Below are 17,183 nucleotides of genomic sequence, written 5' to 3'. Positions count from 1 at the left end.
GGATGTGATTCCATCACTCTGGCAACGAGGCAGGAGGATCATCGTGAGTTTGAGACCAGCCTAGACAACACAGTGAGTTCAACACTAGCCTGAACTACCTACCGAGATCCTGTTTCAAAAAACTGATCGCCAGTGGTGTTAACCTTTATCTGATCTATGCAATGTTTGTCAGGCTCCCCAAGCAGTTATTTTTCTAATGCTCTGTTCTTAAGGAGCAAGTCACTTGGCACAGGCTACACATAAGGTTGGTGTGTGGATTAAGCTTTGATTCTTGGGTTTTTTTGTTTGTTTTCGGTTCAGGGAATTGAACTCACTATCTTGCGCTTGGCAAGTCGTGCTGTGCCGCTGAGCTATACACCGCCCCTCGCCCTTTAATTCCTTTTTAAATGTTCCTTTTGGTATTCAATTTGCACTGCACATCTTATATTGGCTCAGTTTTATGTATAGCTTATAAATATCCTTATCACTTTATCTGTTTAGGAACGCGTATTACAACCTATTAAAATTTTTCCATTTTAATGAAAATCTTGAACAAGATAAATATACAAAATACAGAAAGGGTTATATTGTAGCTATTGAAAATACTGTCCAGGAAAATGACAAGGTGAGACCAAGAAAGTATGTTTCTTCATGAGAACTAGTGGTCATGGGCTTCTGCACGTTACGGTGGAAATGAGCTTGCGAGAAGGATTTGCATCTGGGGCTGCCCAGATTTATGAACTTGGTGACTTCTGCCTCAGAGCACTTTTAACACACATTGCACTTCCCTGCGGTTGTGTTGTGCGCCTAATACCTAAGCACCACCACCTGAGCCACTAATTCTGGACTGGAAAGCACTAGCAAGACCATACTACAGATGCTGGGCTGGTGCTTGGACGGGTGAGCAACCAGAGGGATTCCAACACCGGGTCCTAACCGGTGTGGGCGAGGGAGTACTGGGCCATTCACACAGCACCACCACTCGGCGGGGGAGTCCGCAGGAAGCCCCGCCCCCGGCCTTGGGGAAGCCCCGCCCACCGCCCTCCGGCCCCGCCCCTCCCCGCGGCCTCCGCGTCTTCCTTCCGGGTCGCGCCGGGCCGCCCTCGCCGCCGCCGCCGCGGTGCCACAGTGCCAACGCCGGGAGCCGCCCCGCACCCAGGCCTTCCCGCACCGCCGGGCGCGCCTCTCCCGGACCCTGCAGGGTACGGCCCTTCCCCTGCTTCCTCCTCCGGCGGGTCTCCGGCTCCTCCGTCGTCGCTGGGGCGGGGCCTGGGCGGGGCGCTGCGTCTCGGGCCGTGGCCGTGGCCGTGGGCGCGGGAGAGGCCCCGCTCGTTCTCGCCGCCGCCCGTGGCTCTGGGGCTCCTGGGGCTCTCCGGGGACCTGGGACGCGGCCTCGGCCCGTCGGGCGCCGCTGCGGCGCTGGCAGTCGGTGGGCCGAGGTTGTTGACGTCCGGACCTGCGCGCCTGCTCACCTGGCGCGGCGCCTGCTGCGGGCGGCTCTGCTGCGCGGCGACCACCCGCGGTCCCGCTGCCCACGCAGGCCCCGCCCTCTTCCTTTAGCACTACCACAAGATGCGGACTGCATTCTTGTTTCTGTGTGTAGGCCCGCCCCAGCTGATGATGTCCACTTGGCCTGCTTGACAACTTGTTGGCAGCGGGGGGTGGTTTTGGGTTTCCTTGGTTTGACGAAGCCCCCCGTAACAAAGCCAACGGATGCGTTCACTAACTGAGATACACAAATAATCAGAAAGTTGCGGTAATCTAAACGTGTGGTATTGGGGTTGGCAGAATACAGTGTCCAGCCCTTTGCCCTAGAGGGTTCCCTTATTTGCATTCTCTGTGCACTCCTTGGTTTCTTGAGGTCCTTGAGGTTTCTTGAGTGTACAGTTTCCGTTTTAAGCTTAGTTCATGCATCGTCGTCATGTACTGCACGTTGTACCTGATGTTTGAAAAGAGGGACATTTTCCAAATACTTCAAAGCTTCTATAGTTCTTTAGCAGATCTTAAATTCTTGTGGAAGAGGAACAGTGTCTTTGTCTTTCTGGTGGCAATGTGGATAACCCATTGAAAGCACTCTTAAGGGTTCATCAGATTCTTTGCGCACTTTCAAGTACCAACTTTTTTTTTTGTAACTGCTGCCCCAAACTGTTTTTAAGCAATGAGGTAGTAAATAACGTTAGTAACAGCCTATCTTTAATTTCTGTGTATTGTCAGCTAACAAAAACTACCGCTTTGTTAACTGTTAGTTTCATTGTCTCCTCCTCTCTCTCCTCTTTAATTTTGTTGTAGTCAGTATTCATCATCTTAGCTTCATAGATCTAATTTTGGTGTCCTTTTAAGAATGCCTTTCACCACATGAATTGTATTATAAATACACCTCTCATTTCTAGTGCTTTTAATAGTCTTTTTTTTTAATGTCTTAATGTGAGGTAGGAAGTAAAAGTCTTGTTAGCTGGTGACTTCATCGTCATGTGTTGTTTTAATACAGCGAATGTTTAATTTTTAAAAAAAACTTTTCATAGTGAAAACTTTTTACAGACGTATTCCCAAAAACATGGGATAAATATGTTCAAAGAAAGGAGGAGTCGCTAGTGTTTTGAGGGGGATTAGTGGTAATGTGTTTTTACTGTAATGAATTTTTAGATTTTTATACCATTTAAAAAATCTCCCTGTGTATGTGTTGTGGACGTTGATTCCTACATGTATGTGGAACTCTTTTTGAGTGTTGATCTCGGCCTGCCTGTGGTTACTGCCTTGTTGCTCTGGTCATTCTAGCTTTTTGCTGTTTTTTAGTATCTGCATATAGAATGCATTTGGTAGCCATCACTAAATACTTTTACTGGGAGCAAGCTGACTGCTTCTCTGTATGTCTTACGCCTCTTAAAGTTTCTAGGCTCTTCTTGAAGTTAATTTTTTAGTTTGTCTTTCCTATGTTCAGTTAGATTAGTAACTGTTGTTAAATAAATGCCTTCTGTTGCTTATTCCGTAATCACCACCACTACGTAGAGCTGCTTTCCAGAGTTGTATGTAGAGAAGCGGTTGCGTGTCTTTTGACTTTGCATTATGTTGTCTTATGTTTAGTGTCTGTCTTTGCAAGCTGTTGAAGGATCTTCTGTACCTCGTTTCAGCAGTTATGAGGTATAAATGTGATTCCTGAGATAAGCTTATGTCCATTTGTATTTTACCATCCCAACCGGACATCCTAAATATAGTAAATTTTCTTGTATTACTCTGATACCCAGTAGACCATAAAGTGATATAATCATTCTTTAAAAGTAATCAAACAGTATAGAATTAGCAGGAGGAAAAGTGTACTCCTATCAGTAACCTTGTTTCACAAAGATTATTGTTGTATAAAAATTTGTTCTCACGCCATCTAGATTTAAAAATGTTTGTAAGTGTGTAGTAGTTTCATAACTGGCAGTGTGCCATATAGAATTTTCTGCAGCTTCTACTTAGTAATAATTGATGTGTATCGTTTTGTGTCAGTGCATATAACATCTTAAAAAGTTTTTTCGATATTTCATTGTAGGACTAATTCAAAATTTAACCTGTCTCCTGTTAATACAAAGACTATTCCAAATTTATTTCTATATGAACCAAATTACACTCGGGTGTGTTGGTGTACACCTGTAATCCCCGATACTCAGGCGGCTGAGGCAAGAGAATCACTGCGAGTTCCAGGCCAACCAGTGCCACATAGTGAGTTCAAGGTAACCTATACTACATAAGTGAGACCCTGTCTCGAAAAACCAAAAAAGCAAAAACCACCCCAAAATTAAAAATTCATTTTTGTATGTCTGCCGTTACCTTCAGTTTCATTTCCATAGTTTGTTACCTACAGTCAGTCTCAGCCCAAAACTATTAAATGGAAAATTCCAGAACTAAACAATTGATAAGTTTTAGATTGGGCACTGTTGTGAATAGTGTGATGAAATCTCATGCTTCTCTGCTTCATGAATCATGTATATCCATGCTGAATCTACCACCTGCCTCTTAGTCATTTGTTAGCCTGTATGATTTCCAGATTAGCTGTCATGGTTTCACAGTGCTTGGATTTAAGTAATCCTTATTTTGTTTAATCACGGCCCCATAGGCCAAGCAAGGGTGGTAATACTGGAAATTGGGTATGCCAAAGAGAAGCCACCAATTGCTTCTATGAAGGAAAATGACTATAAAATTTATCACAGGTATATATGTATAGAAAAACACGTTGCATATATAGATTTCCTTATTATGCATGATTTTAGGCATCCAGCGAGAAAAATGCCATGTAAATAAGGGAAACAATTTATATATGTTTGCAGGCTTGTTTATTTCTCTAGTGTAAATACTTAAATTTCTGGGCCAGAGGGTATATATACATTCTAAATTCACAGAGAAAGTGCCATAGTCCTTTTCAGAAAAGTAGATGGTAAGAATCAAATTATACATTCTATAAGAATGTTTTTTTTTTTTTTGGCCATGTCATTGTCAATTGCTATTATTTATGCGTTTCTGGCAAACCCAAGAATTTTGTGGGTGCTGGCAGAAGACACAAGACTCCTGGGTCAGAAACAAAGCACAGCAATTGACAGTAGCCACAGAGTATCACCCTCTCCTGCAGTTTGCATAGTTTGATGTGACAAGGGCCAGAGGGTATTGGTAAATGCAACAGGTTGTGTTAAAGGAAAGGAGTCCTGAGTTTAGGGAAACTGAGCTGCTCACAGTAGGCTGTCGGTAAACATGCCTCCTTTGTCCTGGAGGGAGACATTATATTTCTGACAGTAAGCAAACTGTCCTCTTAGAGAAGGAGGCCTTCTTATCCACCAAGGCCCTGTGTTCTGTAAACACAATTATAAGATGTAATCTGAAACAAAAGTCCTCTCTGTCTTTGTTTATAAATATATATAAACTGATGTACATGTAAAATGTTGTCATAACTATAGCTGAGATGTGACTTTTTACATTTAGTAATTTTATGGATGAAAAATGTTTACATTTCTTTATTGAAAGTATTTTCATGATACTATCTATACATGCTTATTGGTATTTATATTCTCGTAACCTAATAAGACTGTTTTTTTTCTGTTGAAGTGTGTTTCATTTTCTTGTTGATTTGTAGTAGCTATTGTGACTACTAACAACTTGAAATACTATTTATTAATACTTTCTCATAGTATATTTTTCATTTGATGTTCTGAGAGCTTTTGCTGTATAAAATTTGAAGATTATATGTTTTTGTTAAAATTTATCAAACTACACATTTTTTAAAATGAGGTACATCTTTTGAATTGCAAAGGGTACCACAAATTGGTTCAACAATATTACATCATTATAGTTACTCTTTTAGCTATAATGTCTACCCAGGACAAATCTTGTACTGTGCTTGGATTTTTGTTAGGCAGGATAACTGTGAATCCACTCTATTTTATTAGGTATAATGTTCTTTATTTCACTTACAAAATTTGCAGTTAAAACATATATAGGTAATATTTGTCTAAATATAATTAGTACAGTTTTAATATTTACAAATGACATTTTTCTCTCTTCAACCAAGATTAACTAAGTTAATCTTCTTTTTCTTTCCATACTGGGAATAAAACCTAAGACGTTTGCTCTGAGCTACATCTCCAGCCTTTTTCATTTTTGATTTTGAGCTGGGCTTGAATTTTCAAGTCCTCTTGCCTTAACCTCTCTAGGCCCAGCTATTGGTTAATCTTAATTGTCTGACTGTATTAAGAGACTCCTGGAGAGGTAATTAGGCCACAGGTTGTTATACTTAACAATGAATCCGATCCCCTGATGTGCATAGCCCAGTGAGCTCTCTGGAGGTGGGGACCTTTGGAGGAGGTGGCTCAGGGGAGCTCCCTTGCAGGTACACACTTTGTTGCTGCTCTTCCCCACAGCCTGTTTCCCTGTCTGTGTCCCTGCAGTGAGCAGCTTTGCGCTATCAGGTGCTTCTGCTGTGATGTTTTCCCACTGCAGACCTATAGCAATGAAAGCAGCTAACCTGGTCTGAAGTGTCAAACTAGGACTTTCATTTGTCTGTGTCAGGCATGTTGTCAGTAAATCTAACCAACGTGACCGTGTACTCCTGCTTTTCAGTGTTGGGTAAATGCTTGTCGTGTGTTTGTGTGCTTTAAAGGTTTAGGGTTCTTCTGAATTCACCGTTCTTCCTAATCATGTTTTACTGTTACCTGTTACGAAGCCATGAAGAGAAAGGTAATGTATAAATAGCGTAATGATATCTCTGTTGAGGATACCTTATACTATCATCCCTGTGTAATTAGGAATGTGTCCTTCCTTGTCACTATGAAATAGTGTCTTGGGTAAGAAGAAGGTTTGCAGGTCTGTTGTATCAGAAAATCAGCATTCCATTTATCATAAAGCTTTTTTTTTAAGTCATTGATGCCTTTCATTCTTTTTTTTCTACTTTTCTTGCTACTATAAACTGAACGATAGCAAAGTTCCTAATGAACTTTTAAAAAGGCTTATTAGGCTCATATTTTTAGAAACTTGAGTTCTTGATCACTTGGCCCTGTTGACTTGGGTTTCTAGCAGCGGGTATATCATCACAGGAGAGGTGGTAGAAGAGGTCCATGTGTTTCAGGGCAGGTGGGAGGCAAAGATAGAGAGGCGTTGGGCCTGGGGTACCGCATCCCTTTCAAGAGCATGCCCACGATGACTGAACTTCTTCCCACTGGGCCCGCTCTCCTAAAGGTTCTACCACCCCAAGCTGAGGACCAAGTATGTGGTACTTATTTAAGGCACGGCAGGCCTTTTTATTAAAAAAAATATTAAAGTGAAAATGTCTTAACTAGAGAAGAATTTACCTAGGGAAGAGAGGTACGTAAAGTCTTACAATATCTCTACAGTAGACTCCTTACTGTACTGTTATTTTTAGTAAGTTTTAAGCATATAACACAATTGGAATGTAAATAATTATAATGAAGGAAAAGGGATGCTTTTGCTAACGCTTAGCCTGATTCTCCAATGTATATCCATTTGTTGTAACAATTTTAACCTGCCATTTTACATGTTTTATGTTCTTGCCTTTCGTGTTCTGTCTCTTTTCTTGGCTCTTAAATTCTCCCTTTTTTTTAGGCACTGCCTTTTTCACCCATACTTCTTCCAGTTCTCTGTAATCAACTAAGGGTTTAACATAGATTTAAGGTGTTATAAAAGACGTCATTACAGTTGAGAAAATAGCTTTCTTTTACCTCTCCAGTCATCTCTTTCATGAATCTTTCTTTAATTTCAATCAGAGTTTCTTTGGGGCCAGAGTCAAGTCTCTTTTATGTATTCAGTGGGTGCTTTTATACTAACAAAAGTTACTACTTTTTTACATTTTCTTTGAACAGTAAAATTTCAATATGTATACTATTCCTTTTTGGATTCCTTCAAAGAAGGTCATGCATTCGATTCTTACCTATTGTGTTTCAGTTTTTATTATTCATTTTTCCTTTTTCTCTATATGAAGATATGGAACTTTTTTTCCCATATGTATCTTAACTTGACATGTCACTGACTGTGTTTATTTTAAACTTTTAAAAAATTTTAATTTTACGTCATCTACTCTGCCAATCTCCATTAAACAAGAAATATTTTTTGAACATATATCAGCATACTTCAGGCCCTAAGGGTTTAGTTATAATTAAGATACATTCCCTGGATTTGTAGAATTCATATATTGGATAGAATAATATTTCAGCAAGTGATGTGTAACATATAATGATATGTAGCACACAAAAGATATGTGGGTGGTGAGGAAGTTTGAAATGGACTTTGAGAGAATGCTAAGCAGAGGACTGGGGGGAGTTTTGCTGTTTTCACTTGAAGACTTAAAGCACAGGTCTGGCTGATGATGGTGAGGGTTCTGGTGGGTCTGTAGCAAGGGTGGCAGGTATGCGGAAGTGAGAAGGAGAAGGTGCAGACAGGTGCAAAGGGGAGTGGGGCTTTCTTGTATGTCCTGTTATCAAAAAGACCATCTTTTTTGAAAGGCGCCTTTCTGCGTTTGAGAAGAATGAGGAAGATGACAAGCGAGGGAGGAGACAGGCTTGCTTTGGAGAGACAGTAAGGGATATAGGAACATGTGTTATTTTAGGGCTGGAAAAGAAGCAGGCCAGGAAAGAGGGCTGATGCTCTGTGTGGGGGCAAGTACAAGTATAATTTGGTGAGTACTGCACCACATTCAAATATAATTCCATTCTTTTCTTTCTTGATGCTTTCTCTTATTTCTCCTATTCTAGATTCAACCTGCGAAACTTTCCTTCAATGGGCACTCTTGACCAGTTTCTAAGAAATGATAAACATTTAAGGTTTGTCCACTTTCTTGACTTACCAACACATCGTATATTGTACTGCATTTTGGTACTGTACTGCAAAGCTGCCTAAGTCCTTTTTTCTATTATTTCATTGACATTACTGCAGAATATTCACAAGTAAGTGTTGTGTTATGACCCACTGTCCGTATGTGACTGTGCCTTGTTTTCTGTCATTTTAATCATTTTCCGTATCTTTTTCACTCTAATATAAATTGAGAATAGTCTGTTGAACATTGAACTTGTTTTCTGGGTTCATCCATCACCTCGTGAGTGTAGCTCTAGGTCATTCTGTTGCCTCTTTTTATTTTGTGTGAAGCTCACTTTCTTCCTCCTCTTCCCTGCTGAAGCACAGGCTCACTTCTTGGCAGTTCCTGCCATCCTGTTTCTCTCTGCCTCATCGATCCCCATCTCACTTCAGATCTCAGTGGTAAACATGTTCTCCTGTGTGTATACCTTTTAATTTCTCTTTTCCACTGTTACTGATCTCTCTGTAATTGCATTGTTTAACTTTCTCAAACATTTTATAATAGGAAAGATGTGGTTGAAAATAAAGTTGTATTATAATAAAATCATGTCGTTATGAAGCAAGTTGTTTCCCAAGAAATATGAAAGTCGTAAGACACAAATTAAAATGGCTGTTGTTTGTATTCCTTGGTTGTGTTAGTACTGTATAAAAGTTCAGTGTGTTTCAGAGAATTTCTTATAATCATTGTTCATAAGTGATTGAATTAAGCCCCAAATAAAATGAAGACCATTCTATTTCTAATTCTGACTTCTTGTTAAATGCAAATAATATGTGTTTTGGGAGTCCTAAAAATTAAAGATTATTAAGGAAAATCTAGTGTTCCAGACTAATATTTATGTATTTGCTCCAGATGAGGAAAATTATTTTGTCTTTGAATTCCATGCTCATTAAATAGGGTTTTATACCTTTTGCACTTGGTTCATTCCCTTTGGGATATTCACTGGTTATCGCTGATTACTTCTGCCTTGGCAGAAGCCCAGTCGTGCCTGGACAACGTGGATTTCCACATTGGTTGTTGCACCCACATGAGTCCCAAGAAAACGGCTGTATTCCTCTTTTCATTCCATTTCAGGGAAAAGTAGAAGATGTCCTTTCTTCTCCACACAGTCTTCTGCATGCCTAAGCCACCTTTGTGTGTCATCTTAGTAGGCTGAAAAGGAGTTTAGAATCAGTGAAGGGAATTAGCAAAAGGTTTATATGTTTTCACTTTTTATTTATAGGTTTTATTTATTTTCAAAAGCAGGTTTTAACTGGTATGGCATCAGTAGAATACCATTGATAGGGAAAGAATATTTGCTTTTTCAGTTCCATATACTGTTTTTTTTCATCTTTCAAAGTTTTTGTCTTTTTTAGATCTATTTAATAAAAATTAACTTTATTTCACCAAAATTAGCTTTATTCACAAAAATTAAAAGACTGCTTTTATACAGTGTTAGAAAAACTCAACTATTTTACATTTCAATACTGAAGAAGCTTGAACACATATTTACAGTTTATAACTCATTTTTACATATGTTGCTGCAATGCAAATTTTATTTAACTTTAACACAGCTTAAAAATAATATTGCCCACATGACAATCTTGCTGATTTTGACATTATCCTATAATCTACAGTGATAAAAACTTAACGAAGAGGCAATTTTAAAGTTTGTGGCTTGATATATCAACCAAAATTGACTTTCACAATTTGTCTCAATTCTCTTTTTGCCAAGAATATTTGTGAAGGTTCACGTGAATGATGTCTTCCTTTGCATGAAGCTTCTTTGGTTTTATAAAACTGTCTTGCTTTCTGATAAACAGTTTTTAAGTGAAAGTAGAAGGAGCTTATAGAATGAAAAATGATATCAAAGGTCATACCGTCCAGGTTGACCAAAATGTCATGCACTACAGGACTGTTTTAGTAAACGTTTGACTCCCGTTCTCTGAAAAATATCTTATTCTTGGGAATGCAAGCTTCTACCCTGAGTTTACTGACTGATCCTCACTCAGCTCATTTTTATAGTGGTCTGTAATTTTTTACTGTGATGCATCTCCTATATGGATTTGGTTTGTTCTGTGTGGAAGCATCTTTACAAAGAGGATTCACATCAGTGCTTACCACATCCTAAAAGATTTCCAGTTTGTGGTTACTTTTTTCTTTTTTGACTTAGGGTAAGGTGGGATTATAAACAGTGAAGTAGTGTGAATGTAGGCCTGATGCAAGTCAAATGCTTATAGGGCTCTGTTTCCCTCTGGTGACTTCCTCTGTCAGCATCAGGTGATGTCATGTCTACTCATGCCTTTGACCAGGCACCCAAGCTTTCGCAGTCCTGGTTTTATGTTTAGGATCAATCTTTTTTTATTTTTATTTTTTTTAGAGACAGGGTCTCACTATATTGCCCCGGCTGGAGTGCAGGCGCGATCCCACTACTGATCAGCACGGGAGTTTTGACCTGCTCCGTTTCCGACCTGGGCCGGTTCACCCCTCCTTAGACAACCTGGTGGTCCCCGCTCCCAGGAGGTCACCATATTGATGCCGAACTTAATGTGGACACCCGATCGGCATAGCGCACTGCAGCCCAGAACTCCTGGACTCGGGCGAGCCTCCCACCTCAGCCTCCCGAGCAGCTGGGACTACAGGCGCGCGCCACCACGCCCCGCATAGGATCAATCTTTTTGAGTTTTGGCTTTAGGAAAGTCCATTCAGATGTGACCGGTGTCTTGAGATAATCTTCCTGAAGGAGTGGTAGAAGTCCTTTTTGTATGATGGCCAGTAACCAGTCTCGGGAGTCAGGTTAGCTGCAGGTCCTGACCTCTGCCCTTCAGTTTCCTGTTTTTCACAGCTGTGAATTCTCCACACTTTAAGTTCATCTCTTTGTTCATTGTTTTCCTTGTTCTATTTCATCAAGTATTTTAGAGTGTTTGGACCCAGATCATATTAAGAGAAGGATGCTGTTGTATAACTTTTTCCTTTTTGTCGGTACCGTGGAACTCACGACTGCCTGCTTTCAAGGCAGGCGCTTATGCTGCTGAGCTAAACCCCCAGCCCCTCTGTTGTATAACTTAAAAAAAAATTAGACTTCTATAAAATCTTTCCTTTGTTTTCTCATGACCTTTCTATCAACATGTCAAGCGTTCTCTGCCTACATATGTACTGAGTGCTTTAAGAATGAAGACCTTAAAAAAACTTACATCTAAAATGGATTCATGGAGATAGGTCTAATACAAAGGCAGTGGGAGTGTGCTTACTAACAAGGAATAAGATGCTTAGGAAAGAAATAATAGGACAGTTGGGATTTAAAATATGAGGGGTAGTTAGAATTTGATCGGATTTTCTGGAAGAGATCTGGCTAGCTGAGGAGAACCTTAAAATACCAAACCAAGGATTTTAAATTCTATGCTGTATAGCACACACACACACACACACACACACACACACACACACACACACACACACACACACAAAATCATTGGACGCTTTGAGCAGGAGTGTCTGATAATCTTAGTGCTAGTTTTGGAAAGTGAGCACATTCTTCTAAACAGAAATTAGTATATTGTCCTTTTACTTAGGAGGAGTTTTACTTAGGACTTTGTGGGTAGCAAAACAACTATGGGACAGAGGTTGCCACTCTGTGAGGACTGAGGACAGTCCTGTGCTCTCAGGTAGGAGCCGACTAGGAACAAGAGTGGCCTCTGGGAGACCCCTGGCTTCTTATGGACTTCTTATGATTAAATTGGATCTTTTCTCCTCAAAGGATTTTTAAGGTAAAGTCAGGTGATGTAGTCCATGGAGGCTGACTTCACACTTGCTGTTCAAGGCCCGTGCTGGTCTTGAACTTGGGATCCTCTTTCTTCAGATGCTAAGATTACAGGCATGTATCACCATGGCTGGCATGTAGACTAAACTTTTTTTTTTTGGAGGCACTGGGGATTGAACCTAGGGCCTATACACTGAGTCCTTCCCCACATTTTTTTTGAAATTGTTTTCCTGATTCACTAAGTTACCCTTCTGGGTTTGAGTTTAAGATCTTTCTACCTCATTCTTCCAGATTGCTGGAATTATAGGCATGTGCCACCACACCAAACACTTGTTGTTTTTTGGTGTTTTGATCCCAGTAAAATATGTGTACAGGTGTATCTGAAGGAAAACTGGATCTGTAATCTTTGGATAAATGAGGTCCATTACTATGTTTCTTATTTTACTTTGTCATAAATTATTTAAATAATAATGCAGAGTTGCTGACAAAATTCAGAAAAATGTAGCATATTTGATTTTAAAGTTGTATGCCTAGTAGCTGTTTATTTGTAATAATAATGTTTTTGGAATATTTGACTTCCTGACTTAGAAATAAAAATGTTTTCCAAAACTGTTATTTTACAGGTAAAAAAATGTCGAATTTCAGCATTTGTATCTGAAAGCATCATACAAATTTCAGGCCACATGGATGAGTGCCAACTTCTGCATTTTCCTTGCGTATCCTGTGACCATTGTAACTGGGGTGAGTGATTTCTAAGTATATAGTTGGCAACAACTTAGGTGCCAGCCAGCCAGGGGCTGCCCTAACAAATAATGCTAGAGTTATAAATTAAACACTCTGGTGATCTGTGATGTGGAAGGCAGTTAATTTAGTTGGTCTGAATTAACGGTCTGCTCCCAAAAACCGTATTTGCACAATTTGAAACTTGTACTTAGCATGCTTGGAAAAGAATAATAAAAAGGTAGGAAATTATTTGTTAAAAATTAAATGATAGAAGTGCCTAAGATTACTTTGATTTGCATAAGTATTTTCAATAATTTCAATTTTAAAAGCTCAAGAACTTGTTATTTCATGAGTGATGCTTATAATTTTATATAAAATTGGGCTTTGAGGAACATACATCTTCCATTGTTTTACAGTATCAGTTTTATAAATGTTTTATACATTTAAAATGTTTAAGTTTCTTACAGATACATTAGATAAATTATTTATACCTGATATTCACATTTACAATTTAAAACTTACTTTCTCAAAGTTTCATTATGGGAAATTACATTGAGGGTAAAGCCTATTTGTTACCTTATCCATGCATTTTTCTTCTTATTTAAATTTTTTACTTCACCAAGCCATTCATTTTTTAGAACATCCTTCAGAGTTCATGCATCTTACTGAGGACACCTGACCTTTTGAAGCTTCATAATTCACATCTAGATGTCACCAGTCTTTCCCATGTTAACAGTTCTGACTATGTTTTATTATATGTGCCTTCGGCGCCGAGCCAGGACAGCTGCAAGAGGAGAAATGATGAACAGCCATAGAACTGTAGTATCAAACAGCCGGGCTTCACCTCTCAATGCAGAGGTGGTCCAATATGCCAAAGAAGTAGTGGATTTCAGTTCTCATTATGGAAGTGAGAATAGCATGTCCTATACCATGTGGAATTTGGCAGGTGTACCAAATGTATTCCCAAGTTCTGGTGACTTTACTCAGACTGCTGTGTTTCGAACTTATGGAACATGGTGGGATCAGTGTCCTAGTGCTTCCTTGCCATTCAAGAGGACACCACCTAATTTTCAGAGCCACGACTATGTGGAACTTGCTTTTGAACAACAAGTATATCCTATAGCTGTTCATATTCTGGAAACCTATCATCCTGGAGCAGTCATCAGAATTCTGGCATGTTCTGCAAATCCTTATTCCCCAAATCCGTCTGCTGAAGTAAGGTAAGACTCATTTTTAATTGCCTATACTTTGTGACTGAAAAGTATTCGTTGTTTCAACATTGGAGGTCTTTTTTTATTGGGAGCATTCTTATAGGTAATTTAAACAAATGATTTTGAAAATATTCCTTGATATCCTGATAGGCATGAGAGATCAGATGCATAAAGATTTAGTAAATGCTTTCTCCTCTAACCTCACAGTGTAATATTCATAGATCATAATACTTACTTGTCATAAAATTTAATCTAACTAAAAAGAACAATTTGAACTGTTATGAACATGAACTAATCTAGAGATTATTAGGTAATATGCCATCTAAAATGTTTTCACATAAGCATTGTTTTAAAATATTTTGAGTAACTCAAAATATGCTTATATACTGATACTTTAGAGAAAATCTTTGGAGGATTAAACTTAATGTTTAGTAGATGTTTTTGTAATAAGCATATTTGTTTAAAAATAACTGCTCCTTTAGGTAGTACATTCTCTTTGCAAGCCTATTGATGTGATTAATTTGCTTAGCAGTTCCTTTAACTATTTTTGCAGTTCAACCTTTTGATTTTTTTAAAAACGTAGCTGTTTGAGTAGGTGGTTAATCACATAGTCCAATAATCTAAAAGAGCATATAATGCAGCCTTACATATATCCTGTTCTCCATGTGCCTGTGAACCAACCTTTCTTCAAAAGCAAACACTTATTTACCATACTTTTTTTAAGTTATTTTCTGTAGATACAAGAACTACAAGTATATTTTTATTTTCTTAATTTACAAAAATGAACATTATTGTTTTGTATCTTGATTCACTGATATATTGAACATATTCAGACATGTGCCTTTTCCTCTTTCTTATGTCTGTAAGTAATGCTGAGTGTGGATGTACCCCAATTTATTAACGTCCCCAATCGATGAACAGTTAGTTGTTTGTAGAAAGTCTTGCTATTATTAACATTAGAGCAAAGAATGACCCTATCATAAGTTGTTTCACCTAAGTTCTAGTATATCTGTGGAATTAGCTTCCCAGAAGAGTTGCTTGGCCAAAGATACACATATTTGTAACTTTGATATAGAGGGCCAAATTTCCCCTGAATGCTCTGAACCTATTTATGTTTCTACTTACAGTCTACAAATATGCAGGTTTTAACAAAGTTACACCTATAGAATATGTTAATAAACTTATTTTTGCAGTTTAGTAGATAAAAAATGTTCTTTCATGTTAAATTTATTAAAATTCTTTTACAGTATTGTCTCTAAGGTTGAAGTACCTTTTTAAATATTTGAGATGTTTATATTTCTTTTTGTTTGAACTCCCTGATTATATTATTTGCCCATTTTTCTATTGGTGATATTACCAGTGTTTAGGTCCTTAGATCACCACTAGTTCTCTTCTTCATTAAATATTTTAGTGTCTCCCATGTGCTAGATATTGTTCTAGGTATTAAGGATACACAGTGAACAATGTGCAAAATGACAAAACTCCCGGCCCTTATGGGTTTTTTCTAGTCTGAAGTGGCTCCTGGGTACCTGTTAAACTTGTAGGCTCCAGATCAGGTGCTGTAGGAGAGAGCTGGTGTCAGCTGCCACTCCTGCGACCCGCTGCCTCCTGGCTGTCCCTTTCATTCTGAAGGGAGCTCTTCTTCAACCCACCACAAAACAAAGCTCAGCTCAGCTTGGATCAGAGCCTGCCAGGATAATCTTTTTGTTTTCAGAACTATTTTGATTATTCATTATGTACAGCATTATTAGTGAGTCATTAAAAACACAGAAAACCAGCATCCTTTAATACAATGGTTTTATTTCCCCTTGAGAAGGAAAAAATGTACAAATTTAGGCAAGATCCTTTCTTATGTGAGAATTGTTGTTATCAAGCTGTCACTCTGCCTCTTTCCTACAGCATTATCCACATTCTTTTCTAAAAAACTGAATGAGTTTGGGTATGAGATCTATGAAATCTGTAGTATGTTTTCTCCAATCTAAAACCTCATGGCTGTATAACTGATTTTGAGTACAAATCATTTCCTTATCCTGAAAGTCCTGGCATGTAATTTTGATTAAAGTTCAGTATATTTACAGATATGTCTCTAACTTGTTTTACTGGTATTTAACTTTATCCCTCAGAAAATACCATGAAATTTTTAAGAGAAAAGGAATTTGATTATAAGAAAAGCCATTTTAAAATTTTACTGATTATGAAATCAGAATATTTCAGTAAAAATATAGTTGGAAAATTCAAAAAGCAAAAGCAGCACAGAGAAAATACCTGTAATTCTGCCGCCCCAATTCAGTACCTCTTAAGGTTTTGGTGAATTTCTTTAGGCAGTGAGACACATTCATGGACCAACGCCCTTTTTTCCCATTCACTTCTTGGCACAGGACAAAGGGCCAGACAAAAAGTGGCTGTTCTCAGAGCTCCCAAGCCAGCCTGGAAGGGGATCAGGGACTCACAGGGACTTGGCAGAGGCCAGAACCTAAGCTAGAGGGCTCAAAAATCACTTCCTTTAGGAAGTGAATGACCTGAGCAGGAGGCTGCTGTGTGGCTGAGAAAGGGAAGAAGGAAAGCCCTTTCAGAGATCTTTGTGACTTAGCACAAGACTCTGTGCCCACCTTAAGAATGGGTAAACACGCGTTGGAGTATTTCTTTGTTGGAAGTGGACCTCATAATCCCAACCACTCAAAATGTAAAAGCGGCTTTCACCTATTTCATTCAACTTCTAGGTAGTTCTACAAGATATATCTTTGCTTACTTCTCACCAGTTCCTTGAGTAAAGGAAAACAATTGTGAGTGATCTGATCCTAAGTATAGCATCTCAGTGGATGCATGTTTAAGTCAGAAAATCGGCTAGCTCAGGGTTACAGTTGGGAAGGAAAAGTTAGGGAAAAAAAATGACAAATTGAAATCATATTAAAGATTGGAATTACATTGTGTGGGAATGAAAATTGGTGGCATGAATTTTTTTTTTTTTAATGTTGAAAGCACTTTATATAATGAAGTTAAGAGAACAGGGAGAAAGAAAGTGACTGTCCTAGAGAGAATTAGCTGCCAAAAAACGTTGCTTAAGCAATAGTTTCACAAATTTGTAATGATCTAGTCACTTTGACATTGTGGACCAAGAAACATGATTTTGTCATTTAAGTTAAAATTGATCAGGCCTTTCACACAGAATGGTAGTGTGTTAGTTGCCAATTGCAGATGGGCT

The 17,183-nt window shown here is 38.7% G+C and overlaps 1 protein-coding gene across 4 annotated transcripts in view; it reads left to right on the top strand.

Moving 5' to 3' along the window:
- The first annotated feature begins 1,040 nt into the window (after window positions 1–1,040).
- Fbxl4 (F-box and leucine rich repeat protein 4) overlaps window positions 1,041–17,183 on the top strand; it is a 93,818-nt gene continuing 77,675 nt past the window's right edge. For 3 of the 4 annotated variants that reach the window (XR_010042027.1, XM_063233283.1, XM_005002627.4), the window contains exons 1-3: window positions 1,049–1,181; window positions 12,671–12,788; window positions 13,409–13,990. Coding sequence is in view for 3 of the 4 variants with exons in the window: in XM_063233283.1 (XP_063089353.1) it covers window positions 13,479–13,990 (512 nt within the window). In the remaining variant the exon portion in view is untranslated. Of the gene's footprint in view, window positions 1,182–8,210; window positions 8,280–12,670; window positions 12,789–13,408; window positions 13,991–17,183 lie in introns of all 4 variants that reach the window. The other variant, XM_063233282.1, reaches the window with a different exon arrangement.

Source organism: Cavia porcellus, unplaced genomic scaffold (assembly GCF_034190915.1).
Source record: "Cavia porcellus strain 051 isolate PalLab524CR breed Dunkin Hartley unplaced genomic scaffold, mCavPor4.1 scaffold_22, whole genome shotgun sequence".
Lineage (NCBI taxonomy): Eukaryota > Metazoa > Chordata > Mammalia > Rodentia > Caviidae > Cavia > Cavia porcellus.
Note: the sequence above shows the minus strand (reverse complement) of the source record. Positions and strands in the feature narration are given on the sequence as shown.